The sequence below is a fragment of the Aptenodytes forsteri genome, unplaced genomic scaffold, assembly GCF_000699145.1.
Source record: "Aptenodytes forsteri isolate BGI_AS27 unplaced genomic scaffold, ASM69914v1 Scaffold103, whole genome shotgun sequence".
Taxonomy (NCBI): Eukaryota; Metazoa; Chordata; class Aves; order Sphenisciformes; family Spheniscidae; genus Aptenodytes; species Aptenodytes forsteri.
The window spans coordinates 3,306,987-3,328,883 of NW_008796051.1; the positions used below are offsets into that span (position 1 = coordinate 3,306,987).

Sequence of the window (21,897 nt, forward strand, 5' to 3'; positions counted from 1 at the left end):
TAGCAGGTCATTGACTGCTTCCTCTTGGATTACGGGGGGTTCATCCTGCTCGCCGTCCCTGTCTTCCAGCTCGGGGGGCCGAGTACCCTGGGGATAACTGCTCTGCCTGTTAAAGACTGAGGCAAAGAAGGCATTGAGTACCTCAGCCTTCTCCTCATCCTCGGTGACAATGTTCCCCCCTGCATCCAATAAAGGATGGAGATTCTCCTTGGCTCTCTTCTTGTCATTAATATATTTGTAAAAGCTTTTTTTGTTGTCTTTAACGACAGCGGCCAGATTGCGTTCTAGCTGGGCTTTTGCCTTTCTCATTTCTTCTCTTCTTCCCTAATCAGGCAGGGCCTAATCAGGCAGGGCCAGGGAAACATGGGTGACAGCTTCAGGGCCGGGAACCAAGAGCTGCCACCAGCAGCCCCCAAAGCAGGACCCAGCACCAGCCAAAGCCTCACTTGACTCTCCAGGCCTTATGCACACGCTCAGCAGGAGGTTGGGCCAGGCATGAACCAGGCTGGGCCAGACTCTCGGTGTCTGGGGATGACGACTGAGCACAGTGCGGTCACAGTTCATTGCCTGGGTCCGTTGCAATGGGCCATGCTGGTGGTGCTTGCCCTGGCAATGCGCTGGCTGCACCAGCACTCATGCCTCTGCACACTCCTCTGGGGCCTCCTGCAATGCCCCTTTCCACTCCCTCCCCTAATTTTTTGTCTTCCGCTCAGTATTGGTGTTTTGCAGTAGTTACCAAGGACTTGGCAGTGTTGTCCCGGAGCCCCATTAGGTCACTCTGGCGTCTTCTTCCTCTTGGTAAGGGATTTTGCTGTTAGAAATCGCTCTGTAGCTGCCAAATACAGTTGTTCCAAGGCTTGCCTCTGCCTTGGGTGCTCCTGCCTGTTGTCCATGCCCCCCTAGCAGCTCTCCCCATAGGTTGGTTGCCATGACCAAAACCAGACATCAGAGAGAAACCAGAGCAGAGCAAAAGTGTCAGTACCTGGACAGAAAGGGACTCGCTGCCGGCTGAGGGCACATCTGTCTCCAAAGCAGAGAAAAGTTGTTTCCCTCCGTGGGGGCGGATGTGCCTCCTCTTTGGCAATGGTGACCAGCAGAGGAAGGGGTGGACAGAGGGGAAAGGGCTGACAACGTGGTGGGGACCAGTTAAAGGCCTCTGGATCAGCAGCTCCTCAGCACCCAGATCCCATTTCCCCACACTTGTCTGAGGGCAAGGCACTGGGACAAATCCTTACACTTCATGGTCCTGGGACTGGATGGGGACACCACATGCTGAACTTACCCGTCAAACACTGGTTGGAAAGCGTGGGGAAAGGGCAGGATGGGAGATGACACTGACAAGGCAAGGGCTATCCTAGTTGGGGGACACTAGATTTATATATGCAGGAAATGCAACCTCATTAGAATATTAAAGAAAAAACTTTTTTTCTTTATAACCAATGTACTCACTTGGAATGCTATGCATATTTCCAAAACTATAGCAGAGGACTGGAATGACAGCCTCAAACTTTTGCCTTAAAGAACACAAGTGAAACAGTAATGGATTTTTATCTTTATTTTTTTTTTAAAAGGAAAGTATTTTATTTTTGTGCCTCAACAGGTGAAATTCATAACCTTGTTTCTGATAAGACAATTGAAACATAGAAATCAATTACAACAATGTGCTTTCGAGCTTTTATTTCTTCATTTAGGTAACTGACAATTCGGAAGGACACAGACAATAGGGCTGTAGCAGAACAGTGTTACAATTAAAATTGATTTCTATGAAAAACAATTACAATAGCTGTTGAAAATCCAGGAAGGGTTGACCTTTTGATCAGAACAGACTGCATTTTAAGAAAGTATTTGTAATGAAATGAAGTGGTTTGTAGCTTTCCTTTTTGAACAAGGAGAGAGGAGAATCCTTGTGTTAAGACAGGATCTGGAGGGAGCATTTTATCACACTGAGAAAATAATTTTTCCATCAACAAGTACATCTCTTATCCATCTTTCTGACTTTTCATTCTTACACCATAAATCCCACCAGAGCAAAATGCTTGTTTTTTTTTTTAATGCATACCACCTCGTTTGCAGTGGTTTGGGTTTCTGCTTCAGTATGTTAAGCCTTAAAGGATAAATTGATCTCTCACATGCCTTTTTGTGTGCAGTTCTCTAAGATGGCATGCACATTCAACAAGTACTCCCTTCAGTTCTCATTGACTTGAACACACACCTTCCAGTGTCTTGAGTTCACGGTGGTCTTAAATGGCGAAATGCATGTACGCTGGTTAATCTTGTTCCCAAGGACCAGTTGTTATTTTTAATCATGCCAGATAGGCCTGTACCTCAGAAATAGTTCCCAGTGACTGCTGGATGCGAGGCAGTAACTGGCCATTAACTATCAAATGTGCTTCACTGACATTCACAGCAAATTCTTCTGGCTTCAGTGGTAAAGCAGAAGCTGGGAATGGGGCAGTTCCAAGTGTTTGGCTCATGTATAAGCAAAACAATCTTGATTAAAAGATGAAGATGAGGTTGGCCATGATTCAGTGCTGTGGCAAATAGAGTAAACAGAGTGTCAGGACAAATTCCCTATGATAAACGTTGGCAGTAGAAATTTGAAAAGTGGATGCTTGTTACTTTATCTATTAAAGAGTTGGAGAACCTGTGGGAATGCTAGCTTTCTTTCAATAATCTTTGATTAGAGAGTAGAGAAACTATGGGACCTATTTTTGGTAGTCTTGTAGAAGGACCAAATGGAAATGTTTTTGTAGTAGTAGTAGTGCTTGGTGTGACACTTGACAACCTGACAATTGGTGTGTGGTTTGCATTCATTTCAGCATCTCTCATCTATAATCAAAGGCAAAGCGACAAATCTTCATAGATTCTTTAGGAGATGAATCATGTTTTTCAAGCATTGCAAAAACACTAATTAAATGAGGCATTAAGAGGTTCTTTCATGCAATATATCACTGAATTGCAAAAAAGGCAGAGTCTAGTTGGTGTGCATCTTTCATGACAATTTTCTTTCATATACTGTCACTGCTCTGCAAAAGCATCTATTCTACAGCTGTTGGAAATGCTGACGCCAGGGCAGACCACTGCTGTCACCACATTGCCATCACCTTCTGGAACACTTTGGGCATCGGGGGTTGCCTTTCTTAAAAAAAGGTTTTCTTTGTCTGATAACAATGCCTATTACTGCATACCAACCTACATACAAAATTATCATTCCTCACGCAGGGGTGGCTGAACCATAACCCCTTGGCTTTATAATCCTTAGGGAAATGGCAGAATCTTCCTTTCGAAAGGTAAATATTGTTATTGTAGTCTCCAGAGAGTTAGAGGCCCAGGGGGTTTGATTACAGCTCAGAAATCCTGAGTTCCAGCCTTCTGCTTCTGTTACTAGCCAACAGCTATGCCTTCCCCAACTCAGGCAATGCTGATCTGGTATCCTTCAGCAAAATGTGACAGCCTGCCAAACTCACGAAAGCCAACACAAGATTCTATAAGGCCCATTAAAAGGCAAGATTTTGTATAAGTCAGAGGGCTGTATTGTCTCTAACTCTTTTGCATGGCATGTCTGTTCTTTGTAAAAGCAAAGTATTATCTGCAGTGCATTAGAACTGATGCACTGCACAGATGCACAAAGATTGTTAGCTTTTTAAGATGAGATGCCGTTTGGTTTCAGTGATAGCAAAACTTTACATAAGGATGTAATCTATTAGTCTTTGTACATACAGCGAAGAGCTCTCGTAGCAAAAGTAATAGATTAAATTTATTGTCATTGTCTTCCTATAATAAAATAAGTGTGCTCTCCATCACTTGTGCTTTTGAGTTATATAAATAGCAAAGTTATTGGAAAATAGCTCAGAAAAATATAACTTCCAGTTAGGGACTGATGAGGTAAATAAGATCTTCCAGCTGGTGATTACAGCTTTAACTAGCTGAATGTATCCCCTAACTATTAATTAATAAACCAGCTCCTGCAAAACCAAATAATTTCAAAATTACTTAGACAAGGTGCTAAGTACCAGTGTCATATAATTTTTTACACAAGTTTTAATTTCTTTTCTTCTCTACTATCCAAACCTGCATTGTACTAACTTCTCACTGTATTACATTTCCCCTCATTTACTAAGGTTGAAACTTATCCTTCCAAGAACAGAGGCAAAATGAGGCTTTCCATGGGGAATCTCCTATACCTAGGGAAGAAGGAATTTAGACCAAATCTACCAGCCTGCTGCAGAGTCTGTAGATGGCAAGGTCAGGTCCTTTGCAATAACTCTGTGTTTCTTAATCCAGTAGTTTCAGATTTATTCATGCTTTCCCAGCATGAATTACCAGCCTCTCCCCCAGTTCAGATAGTACAGGAGATGAATAAAGCCCTTTTTTATAGCGTGTCATCTACACCTGTATGTGGGAAGGTTTTATGAAGCAGAAAATTCACCGTGAGCATTCCCCCATGTGAGAATAACTCACTCTTTGTGAACCGAGTTTATTAATTGGTAAATAGTGTGATTTCCCATTTCCCACTACCTTTTTCAAATACAAAAATGTTAAACCCAGGCATTTCTTAAAATAAGCTTTGGATGCCAAGATTTGTTTATTTAAAGCTTACCGTGGTATCCAATATAGGGCTAATAACTGAGAGATAAGTCTCCTGTAGTTGATCTGTAAAAGTATAAATATTCTCAAAAATTTATGAAAGTGATTGTGCTCTAGAAAATTTTGGATGCTTTTTAAAAGCTGAAGTGGTGTTTGTCTGTTAAGATATTACAATTTTTTAATAAAAGAGTAGCTCTGGAGAGCACACATTTTTTCTGTTTAGACCCTGGCCTTAATGTGGACTATTTTAATAAATTTGTCAATGATTATCTGATGTGATGGTGTTTTTCTTCTGGTTATCATGGAGAAAACTAGTAGTTTCTTCTACTGTAAGAACTGGAAATTACACATTAGATCCTGTGATATAGGAACAGGTTCCACCTCTTGAGATAGTGTCAGGTAGTCCAAAAAAGTAACTGGAATTGCATAAAAGAAATCTAAAGCTTAGGGTAGAGGAACCTTTCAAGGAAACAAACTCATTGTTCTCAATGCAGTGGCAGGAGCAATGGCTCTTTTTTCATGTCATACTGAAGACAGTATTGGAGTACACTGCCGACTGTCAATCAGATTACCAAATTAAAGGAAAAGAACATGAAAATAAAGCAGATTTTAACATAATCTATAGTTAAGTTTAGCCCACAGATTCTTTGCATTTGACATTCTGCTGCAGAGGAGGGTACAGCAGTGCAAGTCAGCCAAAACCTTTTGGAGGTGTCAAATGCAAATGCAGAAGGATAGGACAGATTTCAGGAGACACAGCAGAGCTCAAATTCAGCCCCTGTCTGTCTCTGCTCCCAGAAATCCAGGAGGATTTCAACCTGCTTCTTCCTTTCCTGAGGTAGCAATAACAACATTGTTTTCCCCTTCTAGTGAATAGGACCCTGGTTTAGAGGATAATGGGCTCATGGCCCATGATAAATCTTATTTCAGATGATCCCAGAAAGCATAAGCAAAATTCTCTGTTGGTGAAAGTACCTAGCTGTGGGAGAATGGGAGCAGCAATAGTTTAGGTTATGGCCTGCGTCCTTCTTCAAAGCTGATCTCTGCCATAGATTTGGTGGGTCGTGGCAAGCCTCCAGGCTTTGGAATAGCTTTCAAGCTCAACAGAATCTGCTTTCCACCACTTAATTTTTCAGGTGCAGTTACAGTGGAGTTTGAATACTGGTGATTTCCTTAGAAACCATGTTTCAGATGCAGATTCTCAGTATTGGTTGTCTTCCAAGTGACACACAGCTGGTGAAATCTCTCTTTCTGCTGTGCTCTCCGTGATGCTGGTAAGTGGCGGGCTTTTTTCTTCCAGCATTAGCCTGATTGGTATCCCCATCAATTACCTGTACACACTGTGCAAATGAAAGTGAGGGAACAGGCTGACTGATACTTTGCATGGAGAATAAATCCCAAAACACATCTGAATGTGACCTAGGTTTTTCTCTGTGTCTGAGGGCTTCATGCAATGAAGGAGGAGTGAAAAGTGAGTAGATGAAAAGTAACTGCTAGAGTCTTCTCTTTCTGACTGTAATGGTTTATATTCTGAGTTCAAGAGTGGTGGGTCTGAGCAGATTACCTGTTGTGAAGACTTGGTACTAAGGACCTCAGGTCTGGTGCGGAGAAAACTGTATTTTTCTCATCTTAGTTTCCTCCACTATCCCTTGAAAAAAACCTGATCTGCACAATAAGGGAAGAAATGTAAATTTTCTTCACTTTTCCCAGTAAATTTTGCCACTCCATGGAATTATTTATTTGGATTTCATTTTGGATAAGTATGATACACACCGTGACATAAGCCCTAACGTAACTTTAAAAATGACATTCAGGACAACTGTCTTGACAAACAAAGCTTTTTTTTTTTTCCTTTTTTTCTTTTTTTTTCCATTATATTAGCATATTTTGCTCAAACATGAAGCGAACTTATGGACAAACCCAACTTGTCATGTGCTTCATGGATCATAACAGCAAGGCTGTTTCATTTCCCATCCATACTCATGATCATATATATTAAAATAAATTACAACACATTTTTTCTGGTTAACCTTGTCACCTTTTAAAAACAATATACATTTAATACTTGAAGTAAGAAAAGAACAAAACAAATATAACTCTTTTTTTGCACACACAAACATATACATATGAACTACATGTGCTTGCAAATAGATTTCAGTAAGTGTGATGACAATTTAATATATACGCACTATGGCATTCCCTCCCCAAACAATGAGAGACTTGCTGTCATATGTACTTGCCCAGAGGCCAGCTTCCTACTATATGGCTGTAAGCTCACCAGATCAGGGTTGTCATTTACTTCCTACTTATACAGTGCCCAGTGTAATGAAGCCAAAGTGTCATTTGCTCTTAGGTATCAAAATGGCATAAATGGATTCTGTAAGAAGCAATAATATTTTGTTTTCTGAAAGATTGAAATTATTAACGTGTGTACAAGCTGTCTTCACAGCTGCCTTGAAATTTCATGCCTTGAAATTTCAAGCCATTGTTCTTGGCTTATGTGTGAGGAGATAATGTTGTTGACTTGTAAATACCACACATAGAAATAGGCAGTCTTCTTTAAGGTTACGGATTTTCTTTTTCTTTTGCCTTTTTTCCTTGTCTTCCCAGAATCTACATTTTCATATTCTCCCGCTCAGTTAGCAGTGGTAAATATTAAAGCAATCCAGAACAGAAGGTATGCCACAAGGTGAGAAATAATTAAAACATAAGTTCTGCTTATTTTCACCTATAGCCCGCTTAGTAGAAAGCAAAAAAACTAGATTCCTTTATCAAATTCCTAGTGTAGCCAAGGAGTAACAGAATGGTGTTAAGAGGATTTCTCCTGATTTATATTGCCTGACTAGAGTAGAAAATCTGTTTTCAGTCTCTTGCTTCAACACTTCTGCTTCATGACAATTTTGGTACCAGTTTGAATAAATACAAATAATCAAATTATGAGGTGAAAGTTTGCTCTTTTGAACTCTTCTATGAGCTATTTGAAAATGAAAGATAAAGTATCCTTAAATTTAAGTTGAAATAACATGGAACATTTTCTTGACTATGGCAGCTTTTTCCTTATTCTGCTGAGCCTATAAATACAGATTTTTATTTCCAGCTGGCCTTATATCCAACCACCTGCTTCTAGTAAAAAAAAAACCCAAAACAAAAAGCTCAAACTCGTTCAACCTGCAGATTGCTTTTGGCATGTAGCTATTGCAGTAGCAAGAACCTCGCAGAAGCTGGTTTATTTCATTTGCAGGAGGAGTTTTACTCAAGCTTCTTCTTCCTTTTTTATTTTTATTTTTGGCTTGAAGAGGGTTTAAGATCCTGCTTTGAGATCTAGATTCCAAAAGCCATGTGAACATGCAGTGAAACTAAGCCAAATCCAGAGATCTTCATTTGGCATCACAGTCATTTGAAACTGAGAAGGGAAGAGGGCAGAGCTAGGAGACAGGCAAAGGGAGCATGTATCACTGAACCAACTGGCTGTGATTCTTCTAAGCTGCCAAGGGAAATTGAGTTTGTAATTCTTATTACAGGTGATAGGAATGTGGCATCCAAATTGCTTAGCTAACTTGAAAAATCTCATTCATTGTTTCAGTGATTCTCCAGCAATCAGGCCCTTTACCTTTTCCAAAGATGTTCCTTTAACTCCTCCAGGCACAATTAAATTTTAAATTACTGGATGAAAGTTTTTTAGTTCCTCTTTCCTAGTTCTTTTTACCACAAATAGCAATCACCTAGGATATTGAAACAAGATCAGAAAGCATGTATCCAGTGTTTTCATACATGTTGTATTATGGCAAAACTACAGATCAGCTGCAGCAGACTGCAATTTCTAAGATACTGCTGCTGCGCTGGTTCTTTTATTTGAGAAGACCAGAGTTACAGTTCAGGGAGGAGGGGCAGCTTGGCCATGTGCTCCTTTCCCTGATACTCCATGTCAAGCCACATTGTGAGCTGAGAGGATGGGAACGGACAGAGCAATCATCATGCTAGCCCCAGATAGACTAGGATCATTCAGGGGAAAAAGATAATTAGCAAACTGGCCAGAATAGGCTTCCCCTTCCTCACTTCTTGCTGGATATTTCACTGCTGGGGATGGGGGTGGAACAGACTGTAGCTTATTTACACAAATGTTCCCTCTTTGAAGAAAAATGAGTAAGGATTGTCCATTTTATTACTGGCTAATGGACCCTTTTTTCACAGGATGCAGTAGCGGATGAGGCAAAATAACTGTATGACTGCCGTTTCTTGGCTGTCTTTGCTAGAAGCTGCTGTTGTCCTTGGGCAGCCAGAAGCTGCTTGCTCTACTGGATTTTCAGCTAATGCTTTGTCTTTTTGTGGGTTAAATGTGGGCTTCTGGCATTCACACATTCTGAAAGTTTTTTAGGAAAAGTTCAGTATCTAAAACAGATATCTAGGCATGGTGTAGGAAAGTCTATTTCTACGTATCTTTGATGTGATTCAGTCGCAACATGGCCTACATTCCAAAGTTCCTTCACACCAGTTTTTTCTTCTATCACAAGGTTTAGATAAGACTTTCTATTAAATATTAACGCTGACTTCTTACTGTGTCTCATATGCCTCAACTGCAATTTATGGTTTTGAGGGTGTAATGTGGCATGCTTTCTTAATTTTCTTTATGGTGGTATAATTGTAACCATCATAGGTGATGCTATACCATGATGCAAGAAATAAGGAAAAAAAGACAGCTACCATTCACGTAAATAAAGGAAACCTTGAATAGCAGTGTGACAATGACATCAACTTAATTAAAAAAAAAGTTTAGTTAAAAAAAAAAATCTAGTGACATCAGCTTGTATCAACAGTTCTCTAGGGGCTCAGAGTCTCCTGGCTGATTTCAGTTGTACCTGGAGCTGTTTACCCTGTTGGCACTGGGAGTGTGTGTGAATGGTGAGGGAGGAGGGAACAGAGGGTAAAAGCAGTCTCCTAGTCTCAATCTAACTGAGCTGATATTGTGGACAAAGCCTTTCTGAAAAGAATGCTGCGAAGTTAATAGGAAGAAGGGGGAAAAAGAAGAGAACCTGCTCAAAACCTAAAAATAAGGCTGAGGTGGGGCGCTGCTTAGTCTTAATCTGCCCTTGTATCCTTGCAAACTCTTCTTAATACATTGCTGCAGTGTCCTCTTTAATTCACTCATGGGAAGTCTGACCTGTACTTGTACATCCATCCATTATGAAAGAGGAGTACCGGTCTGTGGAAGTAGACCTCAAAATGTATTTGTGGGAGGCTCAGCACTGCTCTTACAGGAATTATTGACAAGGATACTGTGGTACCTGCTTTCTCAAGTCGCTCTGCTGGTTTTGACATTTTCAGTTTTCTCCTTTTCTGCAGAACTGTTGCTGCTCATCAGAGTCTTGTTGCACTGACTGCCAGGTAAGTTCAGGCTTGGCCTTGTGCCAGCGTGGGGAACAGCCAGTATACAAGTCAGAGGTAGGGGAAAAACCTTCATTCCCTCTTTTAGTGGCAGGTATGCACTGTCCACCTCTTTCTAAATATATGATAGGGGAGCCATGTAAGTCAGATGCTTCCTCACAGCCCAAGTCCTTTTTCTCCCCTGCAGTAAGATAAACTGTGGTGTCTCCTTGATCTCTAGCAGAGAAGAAGTGACTCCTTCAAGAGGCAGGGTAGGCATTCAGCCACTCTGTTCTTAAAAGAATTGCCAAAAAGTTGCTTCTCTAGGTCTGACCCTGACACTGTATTCCTTATTCACCCAAAACAGCCACAGTGAGTGTGTGTCCCACGAATACATATAAAGACTATGTGGAGCAAGATGAAAGCTTGTCTCTGATTCGTGCTGTCCTCACTTCTGTTAAGAGATGCCATATGCCTTGCCAAGTCCACGGTGAAATAAATAGGCTGCAAAAAGTAGAACATTGCTAGAGGCAGGGAGCAAACACTGATTCTTAAAAACTGAATACTGACTGAACTCAAGGCGATACACACAACGCTGACAGCTCTGCAAGGTGGCGCTCAGCAAGAGCAAGTGGTGATTTTCATCACCACCACACATTTCACATAGGTAACTAAGCACGTTACTGCTCAGAAATCCTTGCAGTGCACTAACAATGCAATCACTTTTTAGAGTCATTCTAAGGGAATAGGGGAATTCAGCAATTCATAATTAATCCTAAAAGCACATTTTTTCTAGGGTTTTTTTTGAGAATTTTTTTTTATTGTGTCATTTAATATGAAGCAATCAGCTGCAACTGTCTAGAATTTAGGACAATTTTTGCTTCTAACATTGATTTTAACATTTAACATGAAATGACTGCAGGGGCAATAGATTACTAGTTGAAAAATGACAATTACAAGGGAAAGGCACATGCAAATGTCTTCAATGGGCAGTTCAGAAACACTTTGTTTTATCCCCATTTGTTTCTTTAACTGCCCACATTAAGGTACAGTAGAGTTTTGGACTTCAGTGCGGTGGTTATTATATCAGCAAAAATAATTTCTCTGGTGTTAGAATTTAGTCAGGGGTTATTCGATTTTGTTAATGTTATACAAACTGTCATAGAACAAAGAGGATTAGTGTCAAGCATCTCCATAAATCTCCAACTATCTAGTTCAGAGCATAAAAAAAAGGAAGCAAGAAAACCCAACTCTAAACTTAAAACCAACTAAAGTGAAGAAAATTCTAACAGTCCTTGCATCCTCCTCAGTTTGGTGACCTAAAATGGAACAACGATGCGACCAAAGATCAACCACTAGGAAAAGAGATTCTCAAAACTGCCAAGCCTTGGGTCCTGCAGCTATGTTAGGGGTACACCTGGGGAGCGCAGCTGGATTTTACAACTTTTGGCACATTTCCCTTGATAGGAGTGGGAGATTTTTATCCTGCTTAGAAAATCTCTGCCAAAGAATGTGGATACTAATTTTAGAAGCACCTGCATCCCATTATAGGTCAGCCTGACTTTGGTTTCAAAGTGCTGAAATCTAATTTTAAGATTGGACACAGGCTCTTAAATCACATTAATCTGAATGTTCTGGCTAAACACATACATAGCCATTATTATCCTTACTTCAGGTTATGCCAATCATTTATAAATTGTATTTGTTATCAACCACTTAGCAACAAACCTATGGCTCATAATTGCTGGAAAATTGAGAGGTGGCTGAACAACTCTGTATCTTCCCATTGCTGAAAATAAGAACAGTGGTCTCAACGATAAAAAATAAAGTTTCATTTCTGAGCCTTTTGAGTATTTGTTTAGAGGCATAAAACAAAAAAGGGTACTTGTACTGAACTAACATTCCACTTCTGTCTTCTCTCCATTAAAAAAGCTTCCTAAAACCTGGAAAAACTTGCCCCTCTTGCTCTAAGATACTGCCCCTGAAAGAAACATAACCACATAGTTATTAAAATGGCATCAAGAATAGCTAAGTAATTGTTCTTGGAAATTAGCTTTGTGTTTATGTGTTATCTACAAATATACAAGATGAGAATGACAGTGGCTAGAGGTTCATTATATCTGGCAGTATGTTAGCCTTTTTGAGGCTATCATGTTTTAAACATTATTTTAGTTTTATAATCCCCATATTATGCATGGACAACCGTAGTTTACTTGGCATTGGAGGAGTTCATTCCTAGTAGCAGAGCTTTTGTATGTTTTAATTTACTCGTAAAATAGAAAGATGACCATATTTCCCAAGGAGTATGCAGAATGTGTTACGTTCTTTCTTTTTGCCCAGTACACATTAACGTTTTAACAGTAGCTTTGAAATTAAAATCAGGGCTAACAAAACCAGCTCTCTCTCTTCAAGGTAGAACTCAACTCCTCTATGCCAGCAATGTCTAGTGGGTTGCCTTCCCTGGGTGAGATCCAGGGCTATGTTACAGTAAACTGGTCCAGTGTGATATCACAGTTATAAAAAATATTCCATTCTGTATCAAAACTAGGCACATGCCTTATATTTATATGAAGAGAAGATCAACAGAGCTGAGCATTTTTGCTCTCAACTATTCATCTCTGGCCTTCTACATGAGGAGAAAAATATCTTATGTTATTTCTAATTGGTAACTACAAGAGTCTAATTTGGGTTAGATGGTAGTTAAAAGGAGGGTGACATCACACGGGTCAGTATTGGTGGATATCTAAAAGCACAACCTCTCATTTGTATTGCTTTAAAATGTACACAGTATAGATGTAGATTAAAAAAAACTACCAATTTTTTGTGGTGTTGAACCAACTAGAAGGGGTGATGCAAGGTTTTACCAAATGAGATCTATAGATACAAATTTCACTGTAGAGTATGTTTTAGACAAATGTGTCTTTTTCTTTAAGTATGTAAATCCTACACTGTAGGCTTTTTTTTTTTCTTTTCCTTTTTGTAGTGGTAGAAAATGTTGAACAATTGTCCATGAGCATGAGCCAGCGGTTCATTGCTGATATCCCCAGAATGCCAATATTTGCAATGCAAACAGTTAGTACAATTTACCAGTTCTATGAAAGGCCCTGACATATCTGCCTCAAGGTCTGGAGGCTCTGCTGTATAACCACAAATAGTCTTTCCATTTTCATGTAACCTTTTGATACAGTGACAGCTGCATTAAGCTGCTTCTGCCTAGCAATTCCACATGCCAGGCTGGTTTAATTGGTTTTAATGCCACAGAAAAAGCACTGCTAGCAGAATACCATCAAATCATTTTCATATTGAACCGTCGTGGTCCAGCAACCTCCCCTTCAACCACAGCACCATTGTTTTTGCGAGGGACATATTCAAGGTCAATGCTGGTTTTGTGTTTGCCTTTCCCTCGGCTCCACACAAAAAGAAGGAGGAAACAAAATAAAACCACTCCAAGGAATGTGAAACAGCCCATAGCTGTGGACACCAATATTGTCTTAAGGTCCAGAGAGAAGGTGTTCGCATTAGTTCCATTGGAACTTGTGTCGTTGGAGTCTGTCATATACATAGGGGTCCTGTTGGCATAAAGGAAACGGTCTGAAGTAAACCCCTTTACTGTAAGGGAGGCCGAATAAGTGTCGTTCCCAGCTGCGTTACTTGCAATGCAAACATAGATCCCAGTGTCCTGGTCTTGAGCAAATCGGATCTCCAGGGTGCCATCTCCCAGCACAGTGGCTCTTCCGTTTGATTTAATTGTGATCAGCCTCCGACGTGGGGTAACCCAGGATATGGTAGGCTGCGGATCCCCATCAGCATTGCACATCAACTGCACCGTCTGCCCTTCCTCCACTACCAGGTATTGCAACTTCTTGTCTTGTATCTTGGGCTTCTTACAGATGAAGTAAAAGGAAAGAGCTGTGCTGTGAAAGTCTTTGAATGACCTCTCTTTGACACTGTCTGGGCCAGCACACATCGGTGGCTGGCCTCCAAACTGCAAAGTGGGTTGCCTCTGTAAAATCCAAAGGAGACGGCAGTCACAGGCCAGAGGATTGTTGTTAATGCAGAGGACCTCAAGGCTTTTGGGGGAATGGAATACATTCTCTTCTAGGGTTTCTAGCAGGTTTTGGGACACATTAAGCACGCGTAAGAATCGGAGCCCTTGGAAAGCGTGTGGTTCAATGGTACGTAGCTGGGCCCCCACCATGTGGAGTTCCTGCAGGCGCACTAAGTCTGAAAGCATGCCTGCTTCAATGGTGCTGATAGGGTTGTAAGAGAGGTTTAGATGTGTCAGGTAAACCAGATGTTTAAAAGCAGAGTAAGGTACTGCAGACAGGTTGGTGTTGGTGATGGAGAGAGAAGTAAGGTTGAGACCATACAGACTGTTGGCAGGCAGCATGTCCAGGAGGGGCCAGGCGTCTATCTCTAGGTCTTTCAGGCGAAACAGTCTTTTAAAGGCATATGCAGGCAAAGCATTAATGTTGAGCTGTTTCAGATGCAGACTGATGAGGTTGTGGAGGTGAGAAAGAGCTTCTGTTGGTACAGCTGTGAGGTTGCATCTCTCCAGGGTGAGCTGCTCCAGGCTAAGCAGTCCGCTAAAGGCCCTGTGTGATATATAAACCAAATCATTGTCCCCAACCTCCAGGGATTTTAGGTTGTGCAGATCTTGGAACATGTAGTCCAGCAAAATGACAATCTTGTTTTCACTTATATCAAGCTTAGTTAAGTTTGACAACCCAGTGAACACCCCAAGGGGGACCAGTTTCAGACGGTTTCCTTTCAGCCTCAGGGAGCGCAAGTTGAAGAGATTGTTAAAGGCTCCAGGCTCCACATTGGCGACTATGTTGTCACTGAGGTCGATCTCCTCCAGCAAAGGGTACGACGTGAATTCCTCAGGGTTGACGCTCTTCAGTCGGTTCTTGCTGAGGTCCAAGATTTTGGTCTCAATGGGAATGCCCTCTGGGATGGACATCAAACGTCTTCGGTGACAGCTGACAGACTTGTTCTGTGCTGAGCATTCACAGCGGGCTGGGCAGCCTATGGTGGGGCCCATGAAGACTAGCAGCACAGCCAGACCCAGGAATGGCTGCCAGCATGATACAGCTGTGTGACGCATGACTCCACTGATCCGGTCAAACCCTCCGTCACGGGCCTGTGGGGATGAGGATGGGAAAGGGGAGAAGTTAAGTCTGCAGCAAAAGGAGATCTCTGCCAATTTTACAGTACTATTTCAAAGCAGGCACATGTGTTTTCATTTGAAACAAAACAATAAAATATATTGTGACAAGAGCAACAAAAAAGCAGATTTTCCTTCATTATCACTGGGCTTGTCGAAGGATCTGTTTATCCAGCATTTCCCCACTAGAAATCAAAGGAGACAAAACTTTTCCTACTGCAAACAGTAAAGAAGGTTAGGTTTCATTCTTTTCTCACTCTTAGCAGGTCTCTACAAGACAGTGCTATAACTAATGCAGAGATAAACACGATACACTCTGCAAATAAGGCTAATCACGTTTGTGATAAGTTCACAGCATTGGGCCTCTGTAAGATGATAAGTAACTAGGTTTTTGCCTTTCCTATTCACGTCAGTGTTTTAAGGCAAACCTTAATGATGTATTATCTTCAAGAAAAGGAGCTCCTTGACAATGAAAAGATTTCTTTTAACATTTATTGCATATATTACAGCTATAAATAGACAGAACTTGTTCGCACATATACATATGCAATGGCTCAGATGAGGAAGGAAGCACTGGTGACTCTCTGATTAGAATTTGTATTAAGGACAAATTGATTCTTTGCTTTTACTGCACAGAGATATTTTATGTGATTTTTAGAACCAAAGACCTGAGAAGGGTTTATAGAATACATCTTTGTACTTCCAAGACATGTAAACTAGCTCTGAGGGAGGGAAAAACAAGATAAGATGAGCTGGCTGTGTTTAAGCAGCACAATGTCCAAACAAGCAAAACAGATTCTGTGGAAATCACAGTTAGTAAGAGATTTATTCATTCCTGCCTTCAGGTTAAAACTGAGGATAGTAGAAGACAAGATAACCTTTATTAAAGTAACGACCCTTCTCCAAAGGCTGTACTTTACAGGTTTAGTCACCAAAGGCAAGAGACTTTTTCAAGGGTAGCTACTAAATGAAGACACTCAATAACCCATTTCAAAAGAAGAAGAAGAAAAAAAAGAATAATGTAGGTGCTCATCAAAGGAAGGTGTGGCTGAGATGCTTGCAGAGTAAGGCACACTGCAAGCAAGGACTATGGAAGTGCCTTAACCCCTGTGGTACAGCCAACTTGATGAGGCCAGCTGGTAGTATTGAGAGTTGGGCTTCATAACCTTAATAAACCTTAAAAGGTGCCTCAGGCCTTGTGAGGTCTTTTCTAGATTTGGGCTTCCTTTTAGTTCTAGGTGTAAAATTATTTACATAACTCCTGCCTGTAACTTCCTCCCAGGTCTGGACAGATGACTATTGCCCACCCATAATGACAAAATTATCCGATGGCTAGGCATTCACTGCCTGAGCTGCGCCTTTGGGCCTTGAGAATCATCTGGCTAGTGCTGAAGAATGTTTCAACTCAAATTTGAGTCATTTTGTTCATTTGTGTGCAGTCATGTGGATTGTATCATAAAAGAAATCCTCCTGTACACAGAGAAGGATTCATAGATTTCAACAAATAGAGTATAACTAAATTTAAGTTCTTATCAGACAGTTATTTTAGCAAATAAGCTGTTTGAAGCACATAAAAATAATATTGAGTAAACCCCAGACTGATGAAGAAGAAAGTCCCACCAGTAACTGCTGCATCAACACCGTACTCCCCTGGCAAACAACGTGGGAAGTGATAAGTCACCAAATCATCCTACGTGAGAGAGGAGGGTTGCCCTCTCAGACTGTGGATGATCAGAGGGGTGGGGATTCAACATGCTAGAAAAAGAGCAGATACTTGGATCTACTGATCTGATTGTATCATTAAGAATCCTCAACAGAAACTGGGTGGTTTGGATTGTAAGCATTAGCATTATTGTAACTGGACTAAGTAACAAGCAGCTGTTATGCTTTGACTGTTAAAACTTAATTAGGTGAACAATAAATTCTCTTGGAGCTGCATATAAATTTTGTTCTTTGACTGACCATAAATGAATGGTACACATATTACTCCTCTCATAACTCTGTGGAAGAATCTCAGTCTTGACTGATGTGGCCTCTTCTTTCCATTCGGACACTTCTATGCAGAGACTAATAATATGAGGCAAATTGCATGCTGCTTTTGTGATGTAGTCTAGGGACCTGGATGAAGACTATTCTTTATTATACGACCTATAAAAGCACATGTCAACTTTGTCCTAGAAGGACAACCTGCTAAGATTAATTTAGTTTCCCCCTTAAGTTGTAGTCGTGCATGTAACTATTGCTAGTTATGTCCAGCTGTGACAAAGGTTTTCAGAGATCACTTCATAAGGCACTAAGTTAGAAGTGCAAATCGATAGCGGTCTGTGAGTTAGGTGTTTGCAGTGAATTCAGATCAAAGGGGCTTTTGGGTGCTCTGATCTTTACTTTCAGAGCTCAGTCTGTGAGGTTAGCCCTTTCGTACTGACACTTCTAGCACGCAGGGAATTAGTTTCCTATCTCATTCACCTAAAGTATGAAGCACAAAGTAAACAGGTTCAGTGGAAGACAAGCACCCCTGGAGTGTTCGTTTTAGATAGCAAAAATATGAAATGCTTTTTGCAGCTATCCAAGCCACCTGGTAAGTAAATCTTCTGAGGAGTATAAAGTAGAAGATGGACAGTATAAAAGATGATAAAATAATCTTTTGACTGTGCCTGGAATAACAAAATATATTGCTAATAAAGCACTTCAAACATTAACAGTTGCATTCTGTAAGAGCATGTGCACACAGATGAAAATGGATATACGTTTATCTATAAGGGTGCATGCATGTGTGTGTATGCACTGGTGGGCAAGCAAGATTCAGAACTAAGATTTAAACTGGAGTAAATTACACATCAATAAGGAAAAATAATAAATTATATTAAATCACAAGTCAGAAAAGCAAAGATTACTTGGATCAATAAGTACAGGTTAGAAGAAAACATAAATTAAATGGATTATTTCAAGTTACATTAACCCAGACGATACTACCATGCTTCCTGCTAATCACATCTGTGACTATACCCTTATCTTTCAACAGCTTTGTGCAAAAATGACTTTATCTTCATTATGCAAAAAATGTAACCTTACCTCATTGTACAAATAATGAAGAAAAGGTAAAAAGGACTAGCAAAGGAAATATGGGCAACTTAAGGATTTCTGACTATTTGCAGGACAACGTGAATGTTGGGAGAAGCCTACAGTGAACTTTGACCAGCTATTGCATAAGGTGCAGTTTGAATTTAATAAATGTGAAGTGGTATTTTCAGGACATCTCCGGTAACATCACTAACAGGGCCTCCCTTGGGCCTTCAGTGCGAGAACATTTTCAAAGGATACATCTTCATCCCTAATGTATATTTTGTGTTAGTGTGATCACCATTGCTTATTATTATACATCCATTATACGATTAAAAGATATTTTTCACTGCAAGATGATTTCTTGCAATGAAAAATGATTTCCCACATTTCTTTAGACTGGTGGGATGTTAATTAATTGGCAACCTCACTGGCACTGTGCTGAACTATCAGTGTCACTGTTCAACATGACATCTTTCATTCCTGCTTAAACAACCAGCACCTACATACTTTTTCCTTTGCCAGTACAGGAATTCTCTCTAAACATCTCCAGGATTACCTCATTATCCTTCTTTGCATCCCTCTGTACAACTTTTCTTCACTGTGATACATACAAGAAAGTAAAGTGCATGCATATAAGTATACATATATACATACATCTAAGCTGAAAGTATCATCTTGTTCTGTGATCGTACTATGCCTTGCACTGTGGAGTACTTCTCTAAAATTATAGCTTGTTAGCACAAGAATTCTAATAAAATAATTATGAACCAGCAGTTTTTACATGCTTGAATGTGAACAAGTAAAATTGTTTTCCCGACCTTTCTAGGGTATTTATCACATTTTGATACACTCTGGGAAATGAAATATAGCAAGGAATTCCTTATTAAAAAATAAAAATTAACTAGCTCCTTTTTGTCTATCTTTAGCTCTGTTTCTTAAGTCCAAAGTGAACAGTGAAGTTACTGTTGGCTGATACTCTTTTTCAACACAGGACCTCAATCAAAGTTCAGCTATGCAATTAAGAAAGCTCATTAAAGTTATTAGTTAATAGCTCTGTGTGATCTCACCCCAAACAGCCATCTCTACTGCTTTGAAATGCAAATAATTTTGCACAAAGTTCTGCAGCTTTGAATCTACCCATAAATGCTTTGCAAGAATGTGTATACATTACCCTGTAGCTTTTAAATTGAAGAAGTATAATAAAAAATAAATAAAAAGCAACCAGATGCTCCCTCAGAATACTGTGCAATTCTGAATGTCATAGATAGGAATGTGTCAAGCCATGCAAATGTGCTATATATTGTATCACTTCTCCTTCTTCCTCAGACTAATTTTGAAACCTTTATAGCTAAAAGCTAGAGTGCATTTAACCAGGCTCCTTTCCTTGTCCAATCTGATGCTCCAGTACTGCATGGGACCAGGCTTTAGCCAGAAAAGGTGAGAGAAAAAATAAAAAAAGCAACCAGATGCTCCCTCAGAATACTGTGCAATTCTGAATGTCATAGATAGGAATGTGTCAAGCCATGCAAATGTGCTATATATTGTATCACTTCTCCTTCTTCCTCAGACTAATTTTGAAACCTTTATAGCTAAAAGCTAGAGTGCATTTAACCAGGCTCCTTTCCTTGTCCAATCTGATGCTCCAGTACTGCATGGGACCAGGCTTTAGCCAGAAAAGGTGAGAGTCAGAAGATCTGTTTCTGTCATTAGCGGCATGTTTGATGCCCCAACTTGGTAGATTTGATCTCGCCTTTCCCTCCCCTTCTCCCAGCTTTTCAGACAATTAAAAATTCAGTGGATCATATCAGAGATGATAATTTTGCCTGATGTCGAGGTCACTTAATACTTTCTCTTCTAAGATTCCCTTTTCAAAAACATAACTGTATTAAATAAACTTTCTAGGATAAAATGTTGCATGGCAGGTATCTGACTCGTACTGATTATTCACCTAAACGCTACCAGCTAATCCTGAGAACCAGGTGAACTGCCTATTTTAAAGGTGTTTTAAACTGTGTCTGTCCTTCACATTGTTCAAGGCATAAGGCATCAAGATGGATTTTTTATGAGCCTGTGCTCAGGGAAAGTAAATTGTTCTTCCTGTATAAGATTGTTTCTTTCTCCTCTTGCTTGCTGAATTTTAACATTTCTGTATTTTGGAGTGGGGAACAGATACTGAGTATGAAGGGTCCTGTCTTTGCCATTCCTGTCAGCATCTGTCACGCTTTAGCAAGCAATAAGCCTAAACCTTTGCTCAAACCTTTGCAACAAAACACCTTTGCTTGTATACTCAGTAGACAGTTACTGAATATGAGCAGCTAAAACTACTGCAGATTTTACCTGTGCGGTGCAAACTTTTGCCCAGCTCAGTGTGGTTTGGGAAGGTTTTTACTCACAACCTTATCTCTCAACTATCTATCATAATTATTTTGGAAGACCAGCTGATCTGGCCTTCCTGCACTCTCCTGTGATGCCTGACCACACCAGGTAAGGGCAGGGAGGGTAAGGAGTCCTTGCCGCTGGACTGCACCAAGGTGGCAATGATGGGAATTTTTGCCCAGGGGATGAATGTGAACAGGCTGGGAAGATGACAGAGGCAGACTGAGATGGTTTTAGGGACAGCCAAAAAGAAACATGAAAATATTAGACATTTAGGAATGTTCTTACAGTAAGACACAATGCCACAAGGAGGATGAATGAAATCCTGACTGTGACATTTTCTGACTAGACTGTGCAATCTTGACATTCCTGCCATATAGTCTTAGGACGTAAAAGCCAATGTGTAGCAAAGGCTTTGCCTCACCAGGTCTTGTGCCAGCAAATTATCTAAGCTTAGTGTATTGATCCCAAGCTCTATCACAGGCCAAGTCAAGCCTGCCTATACACTCTCCAAAGGAGGATTTTTCTTTAAATCAGAGCATCTCAGAAATGATTCAACTGAACTATGGCGTACTAACTTCCCTGCCTCTTTAATCAAGCTTTTTTTGCTTATGCAGAGATTTTGTTTCTCCCTCCCTTCATTGATCTCGTAAACATGTCAGTGTTTAAATAAACTGCAAAACATGAAGTAGTTGTCTATCTGCATTCCAATAATTAATAGATTGGAAGAAACCTTGAATAGCAGCAGCAGCAGCAGCAACAACAATAATATCAACAACCACAACAACCACTCTGCCAATTCATTGAATCAGAAACAAAGTTCTGATTCAATTATTCTGCAGTTCTAGGATCATTCTCTACTACTAAGTCATCAGGAAAAGCCTCATGGGCTAACACCAACTTAGAAACCACAGTCAAGTTGCATTTGTTTCCAGAAGCAACAGTACTTGTTTCCAACGATACCCTGGTTATACTTCTAAGACTGAGACCCAGACTGGTATCCCATCATAACAGACATGATACAGAAATGGAAAAAAAGCAAAAATAACAACCAGAGGAAATTTTGAACAACTTATCCACTGGTATTATTGTAAGACTGCTTAAAGTCTTTGTACTAGGTGCTATAAAACTAGCTTTTACCCCAAATGCTTAGTTTATTGTTTGAATCAAAGTGAAAGAAGCAAGTGTGCCAAACAACAGAAGGTAAGAAAATCACAATGATAAATTCATATGTTTATACAAATTACCTGTACAAGGCTTAGAAATTCAGATCGTCTGAAATATTCCATACCATGTGACATCATGCTCAGTACATAAACTGCGGGGAGTTGGCTGGGAGTCGC

The 21,897-nt window shown here is 40.2% G+C and overlaps 1 protein-coding gene across 1 annotated transcript; it reads right to left on the bottom strand.

Moving 5' to 3' along the window:
- Positions 1–12,750: 12,750 nt before the first annotated feature.
- LINGO2 (leucine rich repeat and Ig domain containing 2) lies at positions 12,751–15,055 on the bottom strand. Its single transcript, XM_009286233.2, has one exon. The coding sequence runs from the start codon at positions 15,053–15,055 to the stop codon at positions 13,235–13,237; it is 1,821 nt and encodes a 606-aa protein (XP_009284508.1). The 3' UTR covers positions 12,751–13,234.
- Between the last annotated feature and the right edge of the window lie 6,842 nt (positions 15,056–21,897).